Source organism: Cherax quadricarinatus, chromosome 13 (genome assembly GCF_038502225.1).
Source record: "Cherax quadricarinatus isolate ZL_2023a chromosome 13, ASM3850222v1, whole genome shotgun sequence".
NCBI lineage: Eukaryota > Metazoa > Arthropoda > Malacostraca > Decapoda > Parastacidae > Cherax > Cherax quadricarinatus.
In genome coordinates, this window is record NC_091304.1 from 25,520,475 (window position 1) to 25,548,232 (window position 27,758).

The window sequence follows — 27,758 nt, forward strand, 5'->3', positions numbered from 1 at the left end:
GCCGTAATGGATTAACCCTTTCAGGGTTTTGGACGTACTAGTACGGCTTACGCACCAGGGTTTTTGACGTACAAGTACGCCTAAATTCTAGCGCCCTCAAATCTAGTGAGAGAAAGCTGGTAGGCCTACATATGAAAAAATGGGTTTATGTGGTCAGTGTGCGCAGTATAAAAAAATCCTGCAGCACACAGTGCGTAATGAGAAAAAAAACTTTTACCGTGTTTTTGGATTAAAACAGCGACTTTGCACTGTATTTTTGTATGGTATTTATTGTTGTATTCTAGTTTTCCTGGTCTCATTTTATAGAATGGAAGACATATTACAGAAATTGATATGATTTTGACTGGTTTTACAATGAAAAGTACCTTAAAATTAAGCTCAAAATAGCAGAAATGTTCAATTTTTACCAAAGTTCAAAGGTAAACAAATGCTAAGCATCCAATACACGTCAACTGGTGAGTCTAATATTCTTTCACAAGAGTGCCGATATTATTTATACCATTTCTACACTAATGCAGTAGTCTGCATAACAGTAAATCTTCTATTTTTTGTGAGAAAATTCAAAGTGAAAATCAAAAGAATGTAAGAGGGGCGTGGGGACGTGACTAATGAACAGAGGAAATGTTATTTTAGTGCCAGAAATATCTTAATTGTTTATTCTGGACCCTATTTGGAAATTGGCATCTTTTGAAATTTGTGTGAAATTGGCAAAATTGCTAAATTCTGATCACTGTATTGGATAGTTGAAATTGGTAAATGGGTGGTTTCTTGTACTCATTTGATAGAAAAAATGGAGTTCTAGCAAAATAGTTATGATTTTTGTCAACCAATACACTGGAATTGGCCGAAAATAGGGCTCAAATTGGGCAAAATCACCGATGCGTAAACATAGTCGAGACTGCTAACTTCGCGAGAGCATAATTCCCTAAGTTTTCCATCAAATTTCATACTTTTGGTGTCATTATGATTGGGAAACGATTCTCTGTCTTTTCATAAGAAAAAAAAATTTTTTTTTTTTTTTGAAATTTGAGTGACCCTGAAAACAAGTCTGGGAGAGGGCCTGGGGTTCTACCCAAAAATTTGTGTAATGTACCTTAAATTTTTCCCAAATTTTATTAATTATAAATGAATCCAATTTATATACATAAACTAAAAGAAATACATTATTTTCAAAACTACATTTTATATAACATGATTCTATTATATTCCTGTCAACCATGGACTTTCTTGATGTAACTTTCTAATCCTTTTTAAAATCAATTGGATGGTTAAAATCTCTCGCATGAATTAACAGCATTAGAATCTTGTCCACTTCTAATGCTATATTTATGATGTTTTAACATAGGTTCAAGACTTTACCAGTTTGACCATAAACTTTATCACATATTTGACAATGGATCCTATAGACACACCCAAGAGCATTTTGAGGGGAATTTTTTATCAAGTTTTTTTTTTTAACTGTATCAAGATTTTTAAATACAACTTTGATATTAAAACTCTTTAGTAGAGAAGGCACATCAGCTGAGTTTTCACGGTAAGGGAGAACCAACATATTTTTAGTTAAAGTTGGTTGTCCCTTTTTGAATTGTAAAAAGTATTTCTAGCTATAATTTCTCCCCTTCCCCTTTCAAATTATAACTTGCCCTGTGTTTATAGAACCTGCCTGGTGTATATAACCTTATACCCATCAGTGTTTTGATTATATAGTCTATCTCCATCATTGTTTATGTACAGAAATCTGCTCCATCAGTGTTTATATAATTGTCTCCATCTGTTTATAAAAACTGCCCAAATCCCCTTTTCCAGCATGTTTATATAATCTGTATCCTATAATTGATTGTACATACTGTGTACAATACCAGCAAGTTAATGAATAAGACTTACTGTATGTGCAACACTTGGGTATCTTTATTGTCATAATGTTTCACCTGCTCAGCATACTTCTTCAGTTGAATACTGGCAAATACATATAAAACTGTAGACAGTAGAAGGAATTCTGTGATGATCAGTCCATCAGCCTTGATAATAGTTGGTTAGTCTCTTGATCTGAGAGAGTAAGGGACTGATCGCTGAAAAATTACTTACATCTCCATTGTTATATTCTATATTTGACTGAAAACCACTGCACAGGTAAAATGTGTCTGCAGTGAAGACAGCAAAGTGTTCTATATGGGGTTTTATTGTGTAATCTGCCCTGTCCCCAACAGTTTATAATAACATATGTTCTTTTCATCGAGTGTTAATGAAGCTTGGCTCTATCCCTAAGTGTTTAATGGTTTCATTCCAAACTGTTTATATTATTCTTTACCATAAAACTGCACTTAGGAGAGGAACCTTGGGATGATGTTTCAGTTCATTTTGGATCATAGTCAACAGTTGTGATTTGACAATGGTACAGGATGAGTTGAAATGTCATCCTAAAGTTCCCCTCCTAATTGTGCATTTTTAGTGAATTGTTCTGGCCATGGTATTGACTTCATTCTTTGTTTATATAGACATACCAAATATAACTCGTCCCACCCCAACGTAGCATGACATGGCTATCCCACCCGTGGTCAAGAACTGGGCTGCAGGGGTGTTGACTCTCAGAACGACCTCCAGGTAAACTCCAGATAGTAGCTTTTGGCTTTCATTATTGGACAAAGACCTTCCATAGGCTTGCCTATACATCCCATAATAAAATAATATTTTTTTATATTTATGTGAATCGCTAAACCTCTGTCGGGGCCATTTAGTGCAAGGAGTTGTGGAGACTCAATACTCTGTCCACTATGCACTACCCTGTCTCAGACCAGGCAGGTTGTTGACATTTGAATGCAGATTCTTTCTGTTATACATTATAATTGCTGTAGTCAGTGCATGAGTGTTCTGTTATATAAACAGTATACTTTTCTTGTCTGATTTACTTGGACACCCATTTCTCTTTCATGTGTGTGAAGAAGAAGAAGAAGAAGAAAAAGGATTTTTTTTTTCTGGGTTATTTGCCCAAGGCAAATAAGGATAATCCAAGAATGCTCAATAGTGTGGCTTATTTCTATTGGTGCCCTTTTGATACTCTTTTTCCAGGATGAGACCCACAATGGTCAGCTAACACTCAGGTACTGTACCTACTCCTTGCTAGGTGAATAGAGACAACAGGTCAAATGAAATGTGCCCAAAGCTCCCACTCATCACAGGTTTGAACTCAGGTCTTTAAATTGTGAGCCATAGGTGCTATTACTTGAGCATTGCATTTTTTCTTGGTAGTTCCTGCTGCTTTTAATATGGTACTATAATATGTATCAGCCAACCCTTGCTGTTTTCTTTATTTTTAAAGTAAGCCACATTCTGTACACTTATTTTTGGTTAAAGCATTATGGCAGTGGAAATTTTCTGTGATAACTTTAATTGTAAAGCATCTTTATACTTAATATCTATAGAGGGTTTATTGATCAGTGAATCTTTACTTTTTCTTAATTTACCATATTAATTTTTAATTAATAAAAAATCAACATCATTAATGCCTCCTGTGTTTCGTCAACCTAAGATTCTGCTTCATATGTTCTTCAGATCTACTGCTTTGTAAGAAAAAGCTGTTTCTCTGATTTTTTTAATACTAGTTAATTTAATAATTTAATGTTTTCTTTGATTCTTGGTCAGTCTTTAGGTCCTAGAGGATTATTTTCATTCTTTCTTTCTTAAATTCTTTAGCTTCTTGAGCATTTTATCCATACACTGTACTGTGCATAGCATTCACAAATGTGACCTTGTAAGGTTTGTTGTTTTCTATTTCATATTACCTATTCTTGTATAGTTTACAGTATGTTCAATTAGATTGGAAAAGCATGAACTCATTCTTTAGCAGCAACAGCATGGTTGGTCAGATAAAGGAAGCATGGTCTTAAATTTTACTTTAAAGGGTAAGAGAACCCTCAAAACTGGTCACAGGTATGCAAGTGTTTGAATAAGTCAGTCCTGTATGGCAACTGTTTCTTCAGTACTAACAGTTATAACTTTTTGTTTTGTTCTCTCAGTATTTTATATAAAGTGGAACCTTGGTGTTTGAGTATATTGGACCTCGAGCGAACCAGAGCCCAAACAGTTTTGTTCAGAAAAATTGACCTGGTTTTTGGGTGTTTTTCTGAAGTCTGAATGCACCAGCTTGTTCAAAATTCAGTTGCAAGAAAACTTTACATGAAAGTCCTATTTCAAAAATGCTTTTAAGTGACCTCTGACACTGACCTAACTTTCAGAGACTTTTGGAAGAGTCAGTTCAACATCTTCCAGGGTGTGAGGTTGAATTGAAGTCTGGGAAATACTGTTTCGGGCATCAAACTTTTTGCAGTTTGAACACCACCTAGGAACCAATTAAGTTCAAACACCAAGGTTCTACTGTGTTTACCATTTATGAGCCAGTGTTTCGGACATACGTATACTAAATTCTAGTGGCTTCAAATCGAGCAGGAGAAAGCTGGTAGGCCCACATGTGAGAGAATGGGTCTGTGTGGTCAGTGTGCGCAATATAAAAAAGTCCTGCAGCACGCAGTGCATGAGAAAAAAAAACTCCGACCATCATTTTGGATTAAAACGCTGACTTTGAGATGTATTTTCGTATAGTATTTATGGATGTACATGTATTCTTGTTTTCTTGATCTCATTTGATAGAATGGAAAACATATTACAGAAATAGAGATGATTTTGTTTAGTTTCACCATGAAAACAACCTTGAAATTGAGCTCAAAGTAGCAGAAATGTTCGATTTTTCCAGTGTTCAGGAGTAACCAAATCGCACCACACGTCCAATACACGTCAACTGGGGAGTCTAATATTCTTTCACTAGTGCACCGATATTATTTATACCAGTTTTACAATAATGCAGTAGTCTGCATAACAGTAAATCTTCTATTTTTTGTGTGAATAAAAAATAAAAATAGAAAGCAAGAGTAATATAAGAGGGGCCTAGAGACATGACTAATGAACAGAGGATATGTTGTTTTAGTGCCAAGAATGTCTGCAGTGTTTATTCTGGACCCTATTTTGAAATTGGCATCTTTTTTAATTTGCGTGAAATTGGCCAAATTGCCAATTTCTGACCACTTTATTGGGTAGTTCAAATTGGTAAATGGGCAGTTTCTTGTACACAATTGACAGAAAAAATGAAGCTCTAAAGAAATAGCTATGAGTTTGGTCGACTGGAACAGTGGAATTGGCCGAAAGCAGTTCTCAAAGTTGGTGAAATCTCCGATGCGTATACGTATATCGCTAACTTCGCGGGAGCGTAATTCCGTAAATTTTAGATCAACTTTCATACTTTTGGTGTCATTACCATCGGGAAAAAGATTCCCTATCATTTCGTAAGAAAAAATAATTTTTTTTTTCCAAAAATTTTTCGACATGGAATGGCAGTTTCAGAACAGGGGCTTGCGACAGTCAAAGGGTTAATACAGTACGTACTTTAGTTAACCTTTGATTTTAATACATAGTTATTCTTATTTCTCAGTTTTATATCTCAGTATCTATGCTATGACCACACTTGCTTTCAATATTTCTGGGCTACAATACATCTACCATCCGACTTACGACCTGCTCGACATACGACCATTCGACTTACGACAGTGTTTTGCATGCCAAATTTCTGGGAAATAAAAAACTGTTTGTGTTGTACACAGTGTTTATCCTAAACTTTACAGTATAAAATACAGTACTAACAGCATAAAAATTAAAGTAAAAAAGAAATACCAAAATAAAACAATAAAATGAAATCATTACAAAAATGTGATGTTGATATTCAGTGGTAAGGTTCGACTTATGTTCATTTCGACTTGCGACCGGTTGGTCGGAACTAAACTCAGTCGTAAGTCGGATGGTACCTGTATTCTGAATTGTTATAAACATTGTATTTCAGCTATTATGTAGTTTTACTGTATTTGCTCAGCTTCATTTGTTTTCATTATTTTTTGCCATGAATTTATTTACCTTTATTTCTCCATCCATATATCCAACAAAACTGGTCATAGTATTAATCCTGTTATGATCCCATCTTTTCTGGAGCATTATTATATTAATGGTACACAGTAGGCATCATAAATATTCACCTTCATAGGTGCATCTATAGTGGACTGTTTGCCTGACAGATCTGAGAAGTGCCAAGGCAACTTTTGGAAGGAAGATAGTGCCCCTTGACATACTGCCAAAGACATATAAAGTACTGGTTATATTATTGTAATTGTTTTCATACTTTAATGACTGGTCTGGGAACTCATTGGACTTATATTTAATAGAGAATATTGGGAAACTTGTTAAGCATAAGCTTTGTGGCATGGATGTGTCTTCTAACCCCAAAATCTCAGGTGTCATTAAGCAAGTGTAAGAGGGCACTTGACTTTTCTATCCTTCATAGGGTAGCTTTATCAGTGCATAGGAGACTTAGATTGCATTAAGAAGAAGGGTAATCCTACGAAATACAGTACAGCCTCTCCTCGCTGAACGACAGAGTTCCGTTCCTGAGACCAGGTTGGTAAATGAATTTGTTGCTAAGTGAGGAGCATACTATAATGATAGTGAGTTTGTGTCAGCCATCTTTGATATTGTTTTAATGTCACCTTTACACCATTTATAACATTTCTGGTATAATTTTAAATGATTATACAGTAGTGTACTGTATACTGAAATAAACAGAATAGAGGAAATCAGCTCTAATATACATTATTTAGCTATGAATACTGGTCAGAGAGCCCGTCATAAGTCCGAGGTGTCAGTAAACGAGTATGTTGCTGAGTGAGGAGAGGCTGTACTAGTTAAGGTGAGGGAAACATACTGTACATATTTCAGTGTTATGTATTCAACCCTTTCACTGTCATGTAGCCTTACAGTGTTGATGTCGGCTCTGCTCGTGACTGGTAAATTTTGGTCTAGACATGAAATAATGTTACATTGTATCACTCATTGATCTCTTAATGCTGGTGATGGGCTTCAATTACTAGGATGCCTTTAACCATGACCAGTCATTCTTCATTATATTTCATTATCTGAGAAATTGGGTAAATCATCAATGATGGATTCAAAATGATGGGGGGGAGGGGGTAAGTGTTATACAGGAAAGGCTCGGGAATATGGTTAACGAAGAGATGATAGGGTGCTTTGGTGGCTGAAATGCCTATAGTGTTTAATATGGCCTGTTTTAGAATTGGAATTTGTTGTTGAATTTTGTGTAAAATTGTCCAAATTACTTTGTGCGATTTGTAGGGTAGTTCTGATAATTGAATGGGCACTTTCTTTCATTCATTTGATAGACGCACTAGTGAAATAGCAAGGAATTGATCAAATTGAGAAATGCAATAGGCTTAAAAAAGGACTCATTGAGTGAAATTGCCTATGCGCAAAGTGTACAGAGACTGCCAACTTTGTGCCTGTGCAATTCTGTAAATTTTCCATCACATTTTGTATTTTTGGTGTTACTGCCTTCAGAAAAAGATTCTCTTAACATTTCAAAAGAAAAAACTATATATACAGTAATTCCCTGGTTTTTGTCCTTAACCCTTTCAGGGTCGGCAGGCCCTCTCCCAAACCTGTTCTCGGGGTCGGTAAAAATTAAAAAAAAAAAATTATTTTTTCTTATGAAAAGATAGTGTTTTTTTTTTCTCTAAATTTTATAGGCTAAACAAAAATTTTTTACCATCAATACTTACCGAGATATGGAGGCATGAAGTTGACAGAAAATGACTGGCATAGGGTAACATCGCTGACTGCCGGTCACTTTATTTTCTTTTTTCGGTACTATTTTCTATTATTTTTTAATTTTTTTTTCCAAGTAACTTTTATGGCCTGTGAGACAAATATGAGCACTATTTTATAAGTTATTTCTTTTTCTATACTACACAATAACTGCACAAACACTGTTGTCACTATTTTGTTTACAAAACTTACGTACACAAACGAACAATACAAAATGTTGTTTATTACTATTTTTCTATATTTTATATACACGTATTCAGTCACAAGACATGTTTTCAAAAGTTCTGCAGTCTGTGGAAGTCTTTGAAATATGGTGTCATGCACAATGGTGTTTTACACTCCTCACATAAAATGAGTGTCTCTGCATTGTTGTGGGCATTTTTTTTTTTTTATGTGCACAGATGTAACACCTCTTCTGAGCCTTTTTCTTGAAAGCAGTAGCAGGCAGTTTTGTTAGGAAGTGATCACCATGCTTCAGACGAGAAGGTAGTTGTTAATTACGTGGGCGGTTTTCTACTGCAGGTGCTGTTCCTTGGTACTTGATTATTAGTTGTCTGATGACAGACAAACAAAATTCACCATATGGTGGTTTGTTTCTGGTCCTCATCTTATATATATTATAAGCATTGAGCATGGAAATGTCCAGAATATGGAAAAAGAGTTTTATGTACCACTTATAACTCTTGCAAACACAATCAGCAAACCCAATGTGCATGTCACATTTGTCCACTAAATGCATATTGAGGGTGTAGTCAATCACAGCTGCAGGTTTTAGAATGGGTTCATTGCTTTCTCTATGCTACCTGCCAGTGTCTGCCATTTCATTAGGGTGAACTGATGACAACAGTGTGACATCTAGTTTGTCATGCCACCGAAATGTCATGATGTCATTGGCAGCAAACGCCTGCACCTCACCTCTACGAGTGCCAGCGTCGAACCTGGGCATATGTTTACGATTTGCATGCACTGTGCCACACATATCTGTCATGTTCATTCGCAAGAAATCGCTGAGTAAGAGGCTTGTGTACCAGTTATCAGTATATATATATCCCTTACCAAGATATGGTTCCATCATTGTTCTAACCACATCACCAGAGATACCCAGTAACCTCCTGGTATCTCGCAATGTATTACTTCCAGTATACACAATTATATCCAAAACAAGACCACTGTAACAATCACAAAGCACAAACAACTTTATACCAAAGCATTTCCTCTTGCTTGGTATGTATTGCTTGAATGAGAGTCTTCCTTTGAACAGAATCAAAGACTCATCAATAACAAGCTTCCTGAAGGGATAAAAATACATATTGAATTTCTGTTTCACATACACAAACACATTCCTAATCTTATATAACCTGTCGTTTCTGTCAGGCCTGGTTTTGTCTGAAAAGTGAAGCATACGTAATAGTTGCAGAAATTGATTCACTCCTATTATATTACTGAAACCTGGGGTTGCAATCAGGCGGTCTGTTGACCATTATGATTTCACACTGTGCTTATACACATGTGGCATAAGCATTATTGTGGCAAAGAAAAGATGCATCTCGGCCACAGTTGTCTCCTTCCACATGTATAGCCGTGAGTTTGGTGAAAGTATTGTGTTTGCCATGGTGTACTCGAAGTATCTGTTGCTTTCTTTGACAATAATTTCCATCAGGGGTTTGTCAAAGAATAACTTGAAACATTCCAGCTCACTGGCATTGTTCCCAAGTGTACAAGATGGCCGTATTCCACTTTGACTTTCATCAAAGTGATGGGGATTGGGAACAAAATTGGCAGCTTCCTGCCAATTCCAGGTGCGGTCTGCTGGTGGGTACTGGATATTGACAGGTGGTTGTGGTTGTGGAGGTTGTGGTTGTGGAGGATGGTGTGGTGGATGGGTGGGAGATGGTGGCCTTTGTTGTAGATCAGCTGAGGTAGCAGCGTGGGTGGCAGCATGGCCCACTGCTGGTGCCTCACGGCCGGCACCACCACTACCACCACTATGCACATTTTCCATCCCAATTGCAACACTATCATCTTCATTTTCACTGTCTGTTCCTGTTGTATAGCCATGGGATATACTCCTTCCCCTTGGAATAGCATATGGCACACTACCAGAGCGCTTATACTGTCGTATATACTTAGGCTTCACTGGAGAATATTGCACTTCACTATCACTACTGGAACTGTTTTCAAGAGCTTGTAGTAGTTCATATTCACTATCACTATCGTCACCAATGCTCACATCTGAGTCTGGGATTTGGGAAAATATGAGTTTCCTCTTTGATTCCGGTACAACTGAACGTGAACAAGACAGCCCAGCACCAGAGGTGGAAGGCTGAGGGTTGTCTGGGTTTTCCTCACTATTACTGGTATTATGGTCATTAGTTTCGGTCACAACCTCATCAAAACCTTGAAACTCATCTTCACTGGCACTTCCATCTGTATTAGAACTGTCACTGGGGAACAAAAGTGTCCCAATTCGCCGAGGAGTGAGGAGCTTCTTACCGCGAGGCATGGTGAACAAGGTCTACTAAAATGACGTTCCCACAATGCGTCACTGGGTCCCAGAATTTTTTTCTACCACGCACACCGACCATGGAGACCCATTCTCTCACATCTAGGCCTACCAGCTGTTTCCCGCTTAATTTGAAGCCGCTAGAATTTATGCGTACTAGTACGGCACCAACCCTGGCGTGCAAGCCGTACTAGTATGGCACCAACCCTGAAAGGGTTAATTAACCCACTCCAGAAGGTCGGCCGAAATTCGAAATGGACGAAAACTGAAGTAATATTTCCCACGAGAAATAATGTAAATCCAATTAATCCATTCCAGACACCCATAAATATTAACAAAAAATACATTTTATAGAGAATATAGTTTTACATACAGAAAACAACGAGAAATAAATATAAATGACTAATTTTAATGATAAATGAACATTTCAAACCTTTATTGAAGACTCTTGTTCACGTATGGTAGAAGGCAAGGAGGGGAGAGGGAGTTGAGGTTATTGTTTGGAAGGGAAATCCCCCTCCATAATGACTTCAGGTATCAAAGCCCTATCTGGGGTTACTTCCCTTTGTCTTTTACTGGCACTAGGACCAGCTTGAAAGTCACTGCACCTCTGTCGCACAAAAAATCTGTCCAGAGAGGCCTATTTCAGGCGTCTTTGTAAGATTTGCCTAAAATGGGTCAAGACATTGTCATTGAACATGTTGCAGACACATCTTGCAACAGTTTTGTTAGGGTGATAATTCTCCGCAAAATTTGCAACTCGCTCCACTGAAGAAGGCACATTCTCCCCTCTTTCTTCCTTCTCCTCCTCTGAAGCAATTTACTCAGCTGCAATCTGTTGCTGTTCCAGTTGAAGGTCTTGCAGCTCTTCAGTGGTTAGCTCTTCCCTGTGGTCCTCCACCAACTCTTCCACATCCCATACATCCTGGCGAGCTCAGCCACACATACGCCACTTTCATATTTTGCTACAAGTTCTTTCTTGAATTCTATCGTGTTTCTCACCTTCTTTACCAAAGGGCTGGCACTCTGAACTTTCTTTGGCCCCATGGTGGCTTATTTCACAGTCGTAATCAATAAACAAGTACAAAAAATAATGGATGAACGCGTGGAGTATTGCTAACTCAATGAGAGACAGAGGCAGACCGAGTCTGGTACACTTGAGAAGCGGCATCCAGGGAGGGTGGACGCGTCTGATATGGACGATTTCTGAGTGGATGTAAGAAACCCGGGGGGAAATGTCTCCAAAAAAATTGCTCGAAATCCGAATTGTACGATTTCCGCACCGGACGAAAACCGGGGTCCACTGTATTTTTTAAAAAATTGTTACAGCATCATCATTATTAACCCTTAACCCTTTGACTGTCGCGGCCGTATATATACGTCTTACGAGGTACAGTGTTTGACGTATATATATTCATAAATTCTAGCGGCTTCAAATCAAGCAGGAGAAAGCTGGTAGGCCCACATGTGAGAGAATGGGTCTGTGTGGTCAGTGTGCACCATATAAAAAAATCCTGGAGCACGCAGTGCATAATGAGAAAAAAAAACTCCGACCATTTTTTTTAATTAAAATGCCGACTTTGTGGTCTATTTTCCTATAGTATTTATGATTGTATTCTTGTTTTCTTGGTCTCATTTGATAGAATGGAAAACATATTATAGAAATAGAGGTGATTTTGATTGATTTTACTATAAAAAGAACCTAGAAATGGAGCTCAAAGTAGGGGAAATGTTTGATTTTTGCCAATGTTCAAAAGTAAACAAATGATGCCATTGTCCAATAAATGTCCAACTAGCCATTCTAATATGCAGTCATGAATGGGTTGATGTTATTTATACAATTATTACAGTATTGCAGTAGTCTGCATAATAGTAAGTCTTCTATTTTTTGTTTGAATAAAAATTCAAAATAGAAAGCAAGAGTAATATCAGAGGGGCCTGGAGACATGACTGATGAGCAAAGAAAATGTTATTTTAGAGCCAGGAATGTCTGCATTGTTCATTCTGGACCTTATTTTGAAATTGTCATATTTTTTAATTTTCGTGAAATTGGCCAAATTGCAAATTTCTGACCACATTATTAGGTAGTTGAAATCGGTAAATGGGCAGTTTCTTGTACTCAATCGATAGAAAAAATGGAGTTCTAAAGAAATAGCTATGAGTTTGGGCGACTGGAACAATGGAATTAGCTGAAAATAGGGCTCAAAGTGGGCGAAATCGCCGATTTGTAAATATCGCCGAGGTCGCTAACTTTGCAAGAGCATAATTCCGTCAGTTTTCCATCAAATGTCGGTTTTTTGGTGTCATTACAATCGGGAAGAGATTCTCTATCATTTCATAAGAAAAAATAATTTTTTTTTTAATTTTGTGACACCAGGAGACACCTCAGGATTGGGGGTTGCGACTGTCAAAGGGTTAAATGGTCCTAACGTATATATACGTTCTCTCGCGTAGCGCCCCCAAACGTATATATACGTTTCTTTTGTCATTCATTCAACATTGGTACGATAACCCTGAGTCGCCTAGACATGAGAGAATGGGTGTGCGCACTCACTGTGTGCCATATGAAAAAAATTGGGGACGCCTGGGTACCATATCAAGAAGCATAAATAATAGGAGTCCTCAGGTTGTTCTTCAACTCTATACATCCTTGGTTAGGCCTCATTTAGATTATGCTGCACAGTTTTGGTCACCGTATTACAGAATGGATATAAATTCTCTGGAAAATGTACAAAGGAGGATGACAAAGTTGATCCCATGTATCAGAAACCTTCCCTATGAGGATAGACTAAGGGCCCTGAAACTGCACTCTCTAGAAAGACGTAGAATTAGGGGGGATATGAATTTGGTAGGGTGTGCAAAAGAAGAAAATTAAAGGTGAATACAGGAAAGAGTAAGGTTATGAGGATAACAAAAAGATTAGGTGATGAAAGATTGAATATCAGATTGGAGGGAGAGAGTATGGAGGAGGTGAACGTATTCAGATATTTGGGAGTGGACGTGTCAGCGGATGGGTCTATGAAAGATGAGGTGAATCATAGAATTGATGAGGGAAAAAGAGTGAGTGGTGCACTTAGGAGTCTGTGGAAACAAAGAACTTTGTCCTTGGAGGCAAAGAGGGGAATGTATGAGAGTATAGTTTTACCAACGCTCTTATATGGGTGTGAAGCGTGGGTGATGAATGTTGCAGCGAGGAGAAGGCTGGAGGCAGTGGAGATGTCATGTCTGAGGGCAATGTGTGGTGTGAATATAATGCAGAGAATTCGTAGTTTGGAAGTTAGGAGGAGGTGCGGGATTACCAAAACTGTTGTCCAGAGGGCTGAGGAAGGGTTGTTGAGGTGGTTCGGACATGTAGAGAGAATGGAGCGAAACAGAATGACTTCAAGAGTGTATCAGTCTGTAGTGGAAGGAAGGCGGGGTAGGGGTCGGCCTAGGAAAGGTTGGAGGGAGGGGGTAAAGGAGGTTTTGTGTGCGAGGGGCTTGGACTTCCAGCAGGCATGCGTGAGCGTGTTTGATAGGAGTGAATGGAGACAAATGGTTTTTAATACTTGACGTGCTGTTGGAGTGTGAGCAAAGTAACATTTATGAAGGGATTCAGGGAAACCGGCAGGCCGGACTTGAGTCCTGGAGATGGGAAGTACAGTGCCTGCACTCTGAAGGAGGGGTGTTAATGTTGCAGTTTAAAAACTGTAGTGTAAAGCACCCTTCTGGCAAGACAGTGATGGAGTGAATGATGGTGAAAGTTTTTCTTTTTCGGGCCACCCTGCCTTGGTGGGAATCGGCCGGTGTGATAATAAAAAAAAAAAAAAAATAAAAAATAAAATGGAAGACAGGAATAAATAAAGGGGATGTAAATAGTGTGCTGAAAATATCTAGCCTAGACAGGACTCGCAGCAATTTTTTTTAAGTTGGAAAAATTCAGATTCAGGAAGGATATAGGAAAGTACTGGTTTGGTAATAGAGTTGTGGATGAGTGGAACAAACTCCCAAGTACCGTTATAGAGGCTAGAACGTTGTGTAGCTTTAAAAATAGGTTGGATAAATACATGAGTGGATGTGGGTGGGTGTGAGTTAGACCTGATAGCTTGTGCTACCAGGTCGGTTGCCGTGTTCCTCCCTTAAGTCAAAGTGACCTGACCTGACTAGGTTGGGTGCATTGGCTTAAGCCGGTAGGAGACTTGGACCTGCCTCGCATGGGCCAGTAGGCCTTCTGCAGTGTTCCTTCGTTCTTATGTTCTTATGTTCTTATATGCTCTTTTTTCCTATTAAAAAAGAAATTTTTTTTTTTCTCAAAAAATTTGGGGCGCTACGTGAGAGAACATGTATATACGTTTGGACCGTTAATTTTGAGGGGTTGTGACAATGAAAGAGTTAAAAACAATAGGTTATGGTGAGCAGTCTCACTTTCTATGTGATCTATTTACACACATGCATATTTATGTCGCCTACTGTACCATATCATCAAGTTGAAGAATATGATACATGTGCTACACAAGGGTATCTTTGTTGATGAGATGTTTTGCCTGCACAACAGGCTTTTTTTTTTTTTCAGTCCTGGGAGCCACAATTTTGAAGACAGTTATAGGGGTGTCAAGGTGTCAAATTTTAGTACCCTACATCTTCCCAGTATGTATGCTGGGTAAACTTTCAGAAATTTCTGCCTATGCCTTTTCTTTACACTTCAGAAACCAACATGCTGCTCACATCATTGCACTAAACTCGTTGGTTAAAATAGGTATAAACATGATATATTTTTTTTTTTTGAAGCAATTTACCATCAGAACCTTTATTTGATCATAATGCGTGTATAAACCAAACTTATTATTGTTTACTCTTAGCTCTGTCAGTAGCATGAAAGTTATCCTATTCTCACAACACCATTTATCTTGTCCTCATTAGCAGCAATGTTTTCCATAAACCAATAATTAACATTTCCCTTAGTCCTAGCTTATTTTATAGAATTTTATTCTCTGTTTACATTACCTGTTGCTATACATCATTTTCCTATAAATGTAGTACATTGTAAAATTTACATCTACTTTATGTTCCTGTGAAGGGCTCTACTTATTATGCATGCTCAGTTTTAACTTTAATATGCCTATTACCAGTTAGTCAGTATTGTTTCAAAGTCTGTCTTATTTTCTTCCAACACAAACTTCTTCCAGTTATTCAGCCCATGACAACCAAGGCTCTCCTGCTTTATATTCTTGGCTTGAAGTTTTCCTTATTTGTTTTTAGTCTAAATACAGTGGACCCCCGCATAACGATATTATTTCAATCCAGAAGTCTGTTTGGGTGCTGTTATAGACCGAATTTGTTCCCATAAGAAATATTGTGAATTAGATTAGTCCATTTCAGACCCCTAAAAATACACCTACAAAAGCACTTACAAAAATAAACTTACATAATTGGTCGAGTTGGGAGCTGATCGTTATCCGGGGGTCCACTGTACTGTACAGTTGAACCCCCAAAATTCATGGGGGTTTGATTCCTAGATTTTATTTAGATTAACCAGAACTGTTAGAAAGTCATTGTACCTGTTTCCATTGGGGTTCTTTGGTCCTCATCTCCAGGATGTGGCCTATTGCAGGTAATGCCCAGGTACCTATTTATTGCTAGATGAACAAGGGCAACAGGTGTGAGGAAATGTGCCTATTCACCACAGGAGCAAATGCAGATCCATTTGTAAGGCGATGCTACCACAGAATCATCTCTCTCTAAATAGGATGCTGTGCAATCTGTGCCTTTCTTAGTGTATTTTTTATGATAATTTGAAATAAAAGAATTGAATTTGAATACAATATTTAGTCATAAGCAAGAATTACCAGAAAAAATATGTGGGTCTGGAAAATCCATTTTCAACAAAATCCTATGGCTGGTGTATCATTCAGGTGTTGTGTACCCAGTTAAAACAAAATGGACACTGCAAGAAAATGTAAGTACATAATTAAAGCTGTTAGTGAGAAGCCCTTCAGTGAGAATGTTGTATAATAAAAACATGCAAATTTGGACTGCCATGCATCTTGGGGGTTTGGTTGTACAGTGGACCCCTGACTTACGATATTAATCTGTTCCAGAGAGCACATTGTAAGACGAAATTATTGTAAGCCGAATTAATTTTCCCCATAAGAAATAATGGAAATCAAGGTAATCCGTTCAAGACACCCAAAAGTATGAAATTTTTTTTTTTACCACATGAAATATACATTTTCCTACACACAAAAAGAAGGATACATGTGCAACATATATTGTACATGTACTAGTGTACTAAATAAAGAATAAATGACACCTTTATTGAAGATATGGTGATGAGTGATGAGACACTATTTGTGTCCTGGGAGTACCGTTTCCTCCTGAGTAATGTAGGTCCTGTTTGGCATTTTCTTCCAGAACAGGCCTTATCACACTGTGTATGCCACTACAATTCTTAAATCTCTCAAACCAACCTTTGCTGGCCTTAAATTCACCAGTATGAGCGAGCACTAGTTCCAGGCATTTTTTCCTGTTCACCTTTGTGTTAGTCAGCTGGTGTGGGTTTCATCCTGGGGGACAAGATTAAGGACCCCAATGGAAATAAGTTACAGTCCTCGATGACACACTGACTTTCTTGGGTTATCCTGGGTGGCTAACCCTCTGGGGTTAATTGTTTCTCGGTATTCTCGATAAGCCCGTGGTGGCTTATTTAGCAGTTACAAGCACTAAAAACACTGGAATAGTAATACAAAATTTATCGAGTGTATACGTGCAACCATTCACCCTGGCTTGTAAACAATGTCACACTAGCTCAGCTGAGGCGGTCAGGCCAGATGGATCAGACAGCCATGTTCGGGACGAATGATGTAAGTCGAGTTTTTCAACGTTGGTCAGGGTCAAATTTTTACGCTGACAAGCATCGTAAGTCGGTTTTATCGTAGGTTGAGGCCATCGTAAGTCGGGGGTCTACTGTATTTAGGAACTCAAATTTTATGCTCTTGTTGAATGCATAGGGATGATGGAACATTATCTTGTAATGATTGTTCATATATCTGTGTTTAAATTAAGCAGTTGGCCAATATGTACAGTATGCAGTTTTTCACTGGGGTGGGGCATATACTGTAATTAGCACATAAGCATTTTATAACTATGTACATACTATGCTGTAGTAATAATTATGAGTACTTATTTTCCTAGCTCTGGATCTCACTCTTATCAGAGTGAACTTGGAATGTGTTTGTGTGAGTGAGTGCGTGCACACAATCTCATTCAGTTTTGCATATTAAATCTTACTGACATTTTCCAGAATCTTTGAAGTTTATGAACCATTGCTGTTTGGAGTTGTCAACTTTCAACCTGAAAACTGTTGGCCAGATGAACTTGAAACATGGAATGGATGTGTTCAGGGTAACCTAAACTTTACTCATATGATATCAAGCCAGAGGAATAATGGTAAATTTCCAAATACTAGTTACTGCTGTTTTACTAATGAAACTTTACAAGTATTTTATCTTTTTCTTTTAATTAAAATCATATGGAAGTGGAGACGACAGTATCTAGAGATTTTCGTGCAGATCACACTTCCAGCTTTTTATCTGAAATGGATTAGAAATTTTAAACCATTGGGTGTTAGTATCTGTATCCAAAAGGTCTACCAGTAGTGTAATAGGATAATACTTGGATGTTAACACTTGTATTCAAAACATCTATTGAAAAAGGCCAGTACTATTTATGTCTTATCACTGAAAATATGCTAGTACACAGCAACCTTTGGAGTACCTGGTAGCAATTTTTGGAATCAGAAATAGTGTCATTATTGTTTAGGTGGATGTTTTGGTCAATATCTCTGCAGTTCTTTGGCTGCACAGTGGAACCTTGGTTTTCGTGATTAATTTGTTCCAGAAAATCTGACGAAAACCGAACTGTACGAAAACTGAAGCAATATTTCCCATAAAAAATAATGTAAATCCAATTAATCCATTCCAGACCCCCAAAAATATCAACAAAATATACATTTCATAGAGAATAACTATAGTTTTACATACAGAAAACAATGAGAAATAATTATAAATGACTAATGAAATGGATAAATGAACATTTAACATCACTTTTACCTTTATTGAAAACTCTTGCTGGCGTATGGAAGATGGCGAGGAGGGGAGAGGGAGGAGGAGAGGGTATTGTTTGGAAGGGGAATCCCCCTCCACAAGGACTTAAGGTATCAAGGCCCTATCCTGGGTTACTTCCCTTCTTTGTCTTTTACTGGCACTAGGACCAACTTGAGAGTCACTGGTCCCCTGTTACACAAAAATCTGTCCAGAGAGGTCTGTTTCTGGTGTCTCTTTAAGATTTGCATAAAATGGGACAAGGCATTGTCATTGAACATGTTGCAGACACGGCTTGCAACAGCTTTGTTAGGGTGATATTTCTCCACAAAACTTTGCAACTCATTCCACTTTGCACACATGCCTTTAATCACTGAAGAAGGCACATTCTCTCCTCTCTCTTCCTCCTCCTCTGAAGCAGTTTTCTCAGCTGCGGTCACTTTCGTACTTTGCTAATTTCTACTTTCCACTTTGCCACTTACGTACTTTGTGACTTTCCACATTGCCGCTTTCGTGCTTTGCTATGAGTTCTTTCTTGAATTTTGTCGAGTTTCGCACCTTCTTTATCTAAGGGCTGGCACTCGGAATTTTCTTTGGCCCCGTGGTGACTTATTTAGCAATCGCACTCAATAAACAAGCTCAAAAAACAATGGATTACGTGTATTATGAAATGTTTTCTGAATACGAGGGGTAATGCTCACTCAATGAGAAACAGAGCCAGACTGAGTCAGAATGCGTGGGATGCTTTTCTGGGCATGGGCAGGTGGGTTTGGTATGGTGGACCATTGCCAACTCGACAAAATCCGAGCGGATGTACGAAAACTGGGATAAAATTTAAATAAAAAATGTCGTCAAACTAAATCCAATGGAAATTGAAGCATACGAAAACTGAGGTTCCACTGTATTTTAAACCTTTGATTGTTGCAACCCCAATCCTAGAGTGTGTCTCAGTGTCCCAAAATATTTAAAAAAAAAAAAAAAATTCTTATGAAATGATAGAGAATCTTTTCCCGATGCTAATGACATCAAAAGTACGAAATTTGATGGAAAACGTACAGAATTACGCTCGCGAAGTTAGCGATCTCGGTGATATTTGTGCATTGGTGATTTCGCCCACTTTGAGCCCTATTTTCGGCCAATTCCATTGTTCCAGTTGACCAAGCTCGTAGCTGTTTCTTTAGAACTCCATTTGTTCTATCAATTGAGTACAAGAAACTGCCCATTTACTGATTTCAACTACCCAATAAAGTGGTCAGAAATTGGCGGTTTGGCCAATTTCACACAAATTAAAAAATATGCCAATTTCAAAATAGGGTCCACAATGAACAATGCAGACATTCCTGGCACTAAAATAACATTTTTTTCTGTTCATCAGTCATGTCTCCAGGCCCCTCTTATATTACTCTTGCTTTCTATTTTGAATTTTTATTCACACAAAAATAGAAGATTTACTGTTATGCAGACTACTGCATTATTGTAATTGTATAAATAATGTCAACTCAATCGTGACTGTGTATTAGAATGGCTAGTTGGACATTTATTGGACAAAGATGTAATTTGTTTACTCTTGAACATCGGCAAAAATTGAACATTTCCGCTACTTTGAGCTCCATTTCAAGGTCCTTTTCATAGTGAAACCAGTCAAAATCATCTCTATTTCTATAATATGTCTTGGTCTCATTTGATAGAAAGTCTATCAAATGAGACCAAGAAAACGAGAATACCAAAATAAATACTATACGAAAGTACACCTGAAAGTTGGCATTTTAATCCAAAAAGATAGAGTTTTTTTTTTCTCATTATGCACTGCGTGCTGCGGGATTTTTTTTTTTATACTGCGCACACTGACCACACAGACCCATTCTGTCACATGTGGGAGTACCAGCTTTCTTCCACTTGATTTGAAGCCACTAGAATTTTTGAGTATACATATATACATGTACGTCAAACACACTGGCTCGTAAGGCATACATATATGACTGAAACAGTCGAAGGGTTAAGACATAAATTAAAAGCTCTGCAATCATCTCTTGGCATTTTATGGATAATGTTTTTCAGTGTATATATTGTGGGATTATTATCTGTTAGCCCTTTGACTGTCGGTGTCATATATATACGTATATGTCTTACGAACCAGTGTTAGTGACTTATTAATTCGCCAAAATTCTAGTGGCCTCAAATCAAGTGGGAAAAAGCTGGTAGGCCCACATGTGAGAGAACGGGTCTGTGTGGTCAGTGTGTGCAGTATAAAAAAAATCCTGCAGCACGCAGTGCATAATGAGAAAAAAAAACTCCGACCCTGTTTTTGGATTAAAACGCCGAATTTGAAGTGTACTTTCCTATAGTATCTATGGTTGTATTCTCGTTTTCTTGGTCTCATTTGATAGACTGGAAGATATATTACAGAAATAGAGATGATTTTGATTGGTTTCATGAGGAAAAGAACCTTGAAATTTAGCTCAAAGTAGCAGAAATGTTCGATTTTTGCCTATGTTCAACTACCCATTCTAATACGCAGTCATGAATGGGTTGACATTATTTATGAAATTATTATAATAATGTAATAATAATATCTCTCAAATGCTTAACCTGTGACCCTATCAAACTTTGTTTTTTTTTTAATTACATTACCTAACAGAATACGTACTCCATTCTTCTGAATGCACAGCAACTCAGTAAATGATCATATGACCTGTCTTTGAAATACGTACTCATTTGTGCTTTATTTATTTATTTATTTATTTAGTAATTTTAGCATACATACAGAGGTACAAAAAAAAATACAGGTAAGAGCAGCATGCCAAAGCCACTTATATGCATAGCATTACGGGCTGGCTTAAAATTAACTTAAGATTAACTAAGCAATGATGAAATCAGTGATAAAACATTATTGTAAACAGATAACTATAAAGCACAAATGAGTATTACAAAGACAGGTCATATGGTTGCATGCATTGCTGTACATTCAGTTGAATGGAGTATTCTGTTAGGTAGTGTATTTAAAAAAATAACAAAGTTAGATTGGGTCCTAGGTTTAACATTTGTGTGATATAATTGTGAGTAACATATAGGATATACAATTTATAAGGTTCAGTTATTCAGTATTTATTTGGTTTTGAGTGAGTAAGTGATCTTTGAGAAGAGACTTGAATTTATAAACAGGTAGTGTTTCTTTTATATTTACAGGTAATGAATTCCAGATTTTAGGGCCTTTTATGTGCATTGAGTTTTTGCATAGCGTGAGATGGACACGAGGAACATCAAAGAGTGATCTGTGCTTTGTGTTATGGTCATGTGTTCTGTTGAGGTTGGCAAGGAGATGTTTGAGGGGAGGGTTAATATCAGAGTTAAGTGTTCTATGTATGTAATAGGTGCAGTAATAAGTATGGATGTTTTGTATGGCGAGTAGGTTGAGTGTTTTGAATATTGGTGGAGTGTGCTGCCTGTAGTGAGAATTTGTTATCATTCTAACTGCAGCCTTTTGTTGGGTAATTAGTGGTCTGAGATGGTTAATTGTTGTTGAGCCCCATGCACAAATTCCATAGGTGAGATAGGGGTAAATAAGAGAGTGATAAAGGGCCAGGAGGGCTGACTGTGGAACATAGTACCGTATCTTCGATAGTATGCCTACAGTCTTGGAAATTTTCTTAGAAATTTGTTGTATATGTGTATGAAATTTGAGTCTATTATCAAGGTGGATTCCTAAGAATTTTCCCTCTGTTAGCTTTGTGATAGGTGATCTGTTTATCGTTATGTTAAGAGGTACATCTGTAGCTCTGTTACCAAACTGAATGAAGTAGGTTTTGTCATTGTTTATTGTAAGTTTGTTAGTTCTCATCCAGGTAGATATTTTCTGTAATTCGGTGTTTACAGTATTGGCTAGCGTGGCTGGGCTCGGGTGAGAGAAGACATATGTAGTGTCATCTGCAAAAAGTGTGGGTTTGAGTAATTGCTAAGCATTTGGTAGGTCATTTATGTATAGGAGAAAGAGAAGAGGGCCAAGGACACTTCCCTGTGGGACACCAACTGTAATTGGTTGAGCGGAAGAGCTTGCCCCATTTGCGTACACATATTGGCTTCTGTTGCTGAGGTATGACTTGAGGTAGTTGAGGGAGTGCCCTCTAATACCATAGTGTGACAATTTTACGTGGAGCAAGTCATGGTCAACTGTATCAAAAGCTTTACGTAAGTCAATGAAGATCCCCAGTGGGACTTCTTTTTTCTCTATTGCAGTGTATATATGTTCTAGCATGTGTATAATAGCATCATTAGTATTTTTATTAGGCCTGAATCCAAATTGGCAGGGGTTGAGAATGTTTTGGGAGATGAGGTAGGAGTAGATTCGTTTATGAATTAATTTTTTGAAGATTTTTGAGAGAGGGTGTAAATTGGATATTGGCCTATAGTTATTCAACTCTGTTTGGTCTCCTCCTTTATGGATCGGGGTGACCCTTGCTATTTTGAGAGCTGTAGGGAAGGTGGAGGATTCAATGGATTTGTTAAAGAGTGTTGCAATGATTGGTGATAGTACTTGTGACACTTTTTTGTATATAAAGGGTGGTAAGGTATTTAAATCTCCTGCCTTGTTTTTTAGTGCGTTGATAATAAGGGAGACTTCGTATGGGTTAGTCGGAGCTAGGAACAGTGTGTTCGGGTAGTTGCCAGTGAGGTAGTCATTTGGTGGGGTATCTAAGCTTGGGATTTTATTGGCAAGGTTTTGTCCTATAGTGGAGAAGAAATCATTGAGTCTGTTTGCTGTTTCTGTTGGTGGGAGTTGGGGTTCATCTGATTTTGCTAATTTAATTGTTATTTGTTTACTATAATTTTTACCACTGAATATATCATTGCTTAGTTAATCTTAAGTTAATTTTAAGCCTGCCCATAATGCTCTGTATACAAGGGGCTTTTGGCATGTTACACTTAACCACTGTATTTCTTTGTACATCTATATATTATGTCCAGATTAATAATAAATAAATAAATGCAGTAGTCTGCATAACAGTAAATCTTCCATTTTTTGTGTGAAAAATTCAAAATAGAAAGCAAGAGTAATATAAGAGGAGCCTGGAAACGTGACTAATGAACAGAGAAAATGTTATTTTAGTGCCAGGAATGTCTGCATTGTTTATTCTGGACCCTATTTTGAAATTGGCATCTTTTTTAATTTGCGTGAAATTGGCCAAAGTGCCAATTTCTGACCACTTTACTGGGTAGTCGAAATTGGTAAATGGGTGGTTTCTTGTACTCAATTGATAAAACAAATGGAGTTCTAAAGAAATAGCCATGAGTTTGGTCGACTGGAACAACGGAATTGGCCAAAAATAGGACTCAAATTAGGTAAAATCGCCGATGCGTATATATCGCTGAGATCGCTAACTTCGTGAGAGCTTAATTCCACAAGTTTTCCATCAAATTTTGTACTTTTGGTGTCATTACCACCGGGAAAAGATTTTCTGTCATTTCATAAGAAAAAAATAATTTTTTTTCAAATATTTTGCGACAGAGAGAGAGAGACTTCAGGATTTGGGGTCTCGACAGTCAAAGAGTTTAGTGGTTCGTAGGATTATATTCCCCTGGTCTGAGATCAGGCCTCCCAGGTTGGAAAGGAAATGTTACAGGATTAAGAACTATGAGGAAGCACATAGGAAGGGAAAGGTGTGTGTATACTGAATGTAAGTAGAAGTTTATAAGATTTACCTCTCATTTTATGTTTATGAAACGAAGAAAAGATCAGCAGTCCTACCAAAATGCAAAACATTTAACAGGTTTCCATTTTATACTCGTGGGAAATAGAAACCTGTTAAACATTCTGCACTCTGGCAGGAATGCTGATCTCTTCTTTGTGTCTATCAGGTTATCTGAGCAGCCCTAATGCATTTTTATTTTTAAGATTAATAGCCTAGAGGGTAGTATTATTTTATCTTAATGTTTTCAAGAGTAAACTTTATGCAGTTTAAGGCTCCCCAAATTAAATGCTACATCTGTGTTGTAATTTTTGGAAATTTTTTTTTCTTTTAATATGGCAGAGAATATTTTTCTAAAGGTAAAAGGCACCAAAAATTAAAAATTTGATACAATATTTAGGGAATTGATAGTTAAGAGCCATACAGCACTTTTTGCAATTTATTTCACCCAATTTGACACCTGTTTTAGGCCTATTGCAGTGTACAGTAATGCTTTTTTGCAAGTATGTTTTCAATACTATCCATTGATCATAAACTACCATTAAAAGATCAGAACTATACTATTAAGCACCCAGAAGTTGGTAATTTGGTAAATTTTACTTTCTAGTATTTTTAACAAACTCCAATTTAAAATGAGTCCAAAACAGCAACTAGGCATTTCAGTCACTAAAGCTACCTACCCTATGTTCCTTAATCACATCTCCAGGCTTCTTCTATATAATACTTGCCTTCTATATTGAATCCATCGGCATGCCAAAAATCATTTTTTTTTATTTATTTCTTGGCTTATAAACCATGACCAAGAATACCTGGTCATGGTTGAAGTTGTTCTGATAATTGAAGCCGACTTTGTAAAACACTCATAACACCTAAACTGCAACATTCCCATTCCTCCTTCAGAGTATAGGCACTGTACTTCCCACTAATAGACTCAAGTCTGACTAACTGGTTTTCCTAAGTCCCTTCATAAATGTTACCTTGTTCACATTCCAACAGCACTTCAGATCATAAAAACCACCTGCTTCTATTCACTCCTATCTAACATGCTCATGCAAGCCTGTTGATTGTCCACCTCTGAAACTGTCCACAAGTAATCCACAAGCAAAACTAAATTGCATCTAAATTGGCACATCTCTGCCTTGATATTAAAGTTTTGGTTTTGTATTAAGGCATTATTGTATATTTTTTTCCTTCTCCTCTTATGCTAAGGTATTATGCCTGTTGTCAGCCATTCATTTCTAATCAACTGAGAGATATATCAATTTCCTACACTTATCCAATAGATGTCTTTAAATTTATGCTAGAAATTATAATGCTACATAAGTGTAATCTACCAACCCAAGATTCCCTATTATTTATCAATCTTTCAAGTGGTGAAAGGGTGTACATGTATACTTTCTTCAGCAATCCCTTACTAAGCAATATTAACATTATATGAACCCCAGTTTCTCATTGACACCAATGTTGTGATCGGAGGTATATTCTATTTTGGTGTTCAATTTTTTTTTTTTTAACAAGTCAGCTGTCTCCCAGTGAGGCAGGGTGGCCCAAAAAGAAAGAAAATCCCCAAGAAGAAAATACTTTCATCATCATTCAACGCTTTCTCCTTACTCACACATAATCACCGTTTTTGCAGAGGTGCTCAGAATACAACAGTTTAGCAGCATATATGTATAAAGATACACAACATATCCCTCCAAACTGCCAATATCCCAAACCCCTCCTTTAAAGTGCAGACATTGTACTTCCCATTTCCAGGACTCAAGTCTGGCTATATAAAAATAACTGGTTTCCCTGAATCCCTTCACCAAATATTACCCTGTTCACACTCCAACAGCTCGTCAGGTCCCAAATACCATTCGTCTCCATTCACTCCTATCAAACATGCTCACGCACGCTTGCTGGAAGTCCAAGCCCCTCGCCCACAAAAACTCCTTTACCCCTTCCCTTCAACCTTTTCGAGGATGAACCCTACCCCGCCTTCCTTCCCCTACAGATTTATACGCTCTCCATGTCATTCTGCCTTGATCCATTCTCTCTAAATGACCAAACCACCTCAACAACCCCTCTTCAGCCCTCTGACTAATACTTTTATTAACCCTTTCAGGGTCCGTCCCGTAGATCTACGGCTTTACGGTGAGTGTCCAAACCGTAGATCTACGCCATGAGCTCAGCTCACTCTGATAAACTGTGAGTGGTACATTTGGGCCTAGATATGAGAGAATACATCTATGTGGTATGTGTGCACCACATAAAACAGATCCTTCAGCACACTGTGTATAATGAGAGAAAAAAACTGAAATCATTATTTTTCGATTAAAACAGCAACTTTGCAGTTTTTTTTCGTATGTTTTTTATAGTTGTATTTGCGATTTCTTGGTCTCATTTGATAGAATGGAAGACATATTAAAGAAATAGAGATGATTTTGATTGGTTTTAGCACTGGAAATGGCTTGAAACTGAGCTCAAAGTAGCGGAAATGTTAAATTTTTGCCGATATTCAAGAGTAAACAAACGACCTCTCACGTCTAATACACGTCAGCTGGTGGGTCTAATATACATTCACAAATATGGTGATGATATTTATACAATTATTACAGTATTGCATAACAGTAAATCTTCTATTTTTTGGTGTGAATAAAAATTCATTATGTGAATAGAAAATCAAAATGGAATTTATTTGTAAAGCCTCAAAACATAACTAATGAACAGAGGAAATGTTAGTTTAGTGCCAGGAATGCATACATTGTTTATTCTGGACCCTATTTTGAAATTGGAATATTTTGAACTTTGTGTTAAATTGGCCAAATTAACAATTTCCGATCACTTTATTTTGTAGTTGAAACAGTTGACTTGGCGATTTCTTGTGCTCAATCGATAGAATAGAAGTAATACTAGTGAAATAGCTAAGAATTTGGTTGATTGGAATAATGTAATTGGCCTAAAATGGGAGTCAAAGTCGGCAAAATCGCCGATTCGTAAATATCGCTGACACATCAAAATTTGCGAGAGCATAATTTCGTCAATTTTCCACCAAATTTCGTACTTTTTGTTTTATTACCTTCACAAAAAGATTCTCTACGATTTCATAAGAAAAAATAACAAATTTTTTTTTTTTTAAATTCTTGGACACTGGTGCGTGACTCCAGATTTGGGCCTTGGACCCTGAAAGGGTTAACTCCAAACGTTCCCCTAATTTCCACACTCCGAATTTTCTGCATAATGTTTACATCACACATTGCCCTTAGACAGGACATCTCCACTGCCTCCAACCGCCTCCTCGCTGCAGCATTTACAACCCAAGCTTCACACCCATATAAGAGTGTTGGTACGACTATACTTTCATACTTTCAGTTCTTTGCCTCCATAGATAACGTTTTTTGTCTCCATATATACCTCAATGCACCACTCGCCTTTTTTCCTTCATCAATTCCATCAATTCTATGATTAACCTCATTCTTCATAAATCCATCCGCTGACACATCAACTCCCAAATATCTGAAAACATTCACTTCTTCCATATTCCTCCTCCCCAATTTGATATCCAATTTTTCTTTATCTAAATCATTTGATACCCTCATCACCTTACTCTTTTCTATGTTCACTTTCAACTTTCTCCCTTTACACACACTCCCAAACTCGCTCACTAACCTTTACAATTTTTCTTTAGTCTCCCATAAGCACAGTATCATCAACAAAAAGTAACTGTGTCAATTTCCATTTTGTATTTGATTCCCCATAATTTAATCCCACCCCTCTCCCGAACACCCTAGCATTTAC

General features: G+C 37.4%; 1 protein-coding gene across 9 annotated transcripts in view; it reads left to right on the forward strand.

Annotated features, from left to right (window-relative positions):
- The first annotated feature begins 1,229 nt into the window (after positions 1-1,229).
- The window catches only part of LOC128688712 (protein Gawky), a 288,268-nt gene continuing 261,739 nt past the window's right edge, over positions 1,230-27,758 (forward strand). For 2 of the 9 annotated variants that reach the window (XM_070084602.1, XM_070084599.1), the window contains exons 1-2: positions 1,230-2,601; positions 17,496-17,641. In XM_070084602.1, the coding sequence (XP_069940703.1) occupies positions 2,537-2,601; positions 17,496-17,641 (211 nt within the window). In that variant the 5' untranslated portion in view covers positions 1,230-2,536. Of the gene's footprint in view, positions 2,602-17,495; positions 17,642-27,758 lie in introns of those variants that run through there. The other 7 variants (XM_070084598.1, XM_070084601.1, XM_070084600.1 and 4 more) reach the window with 4 other exon arrangements.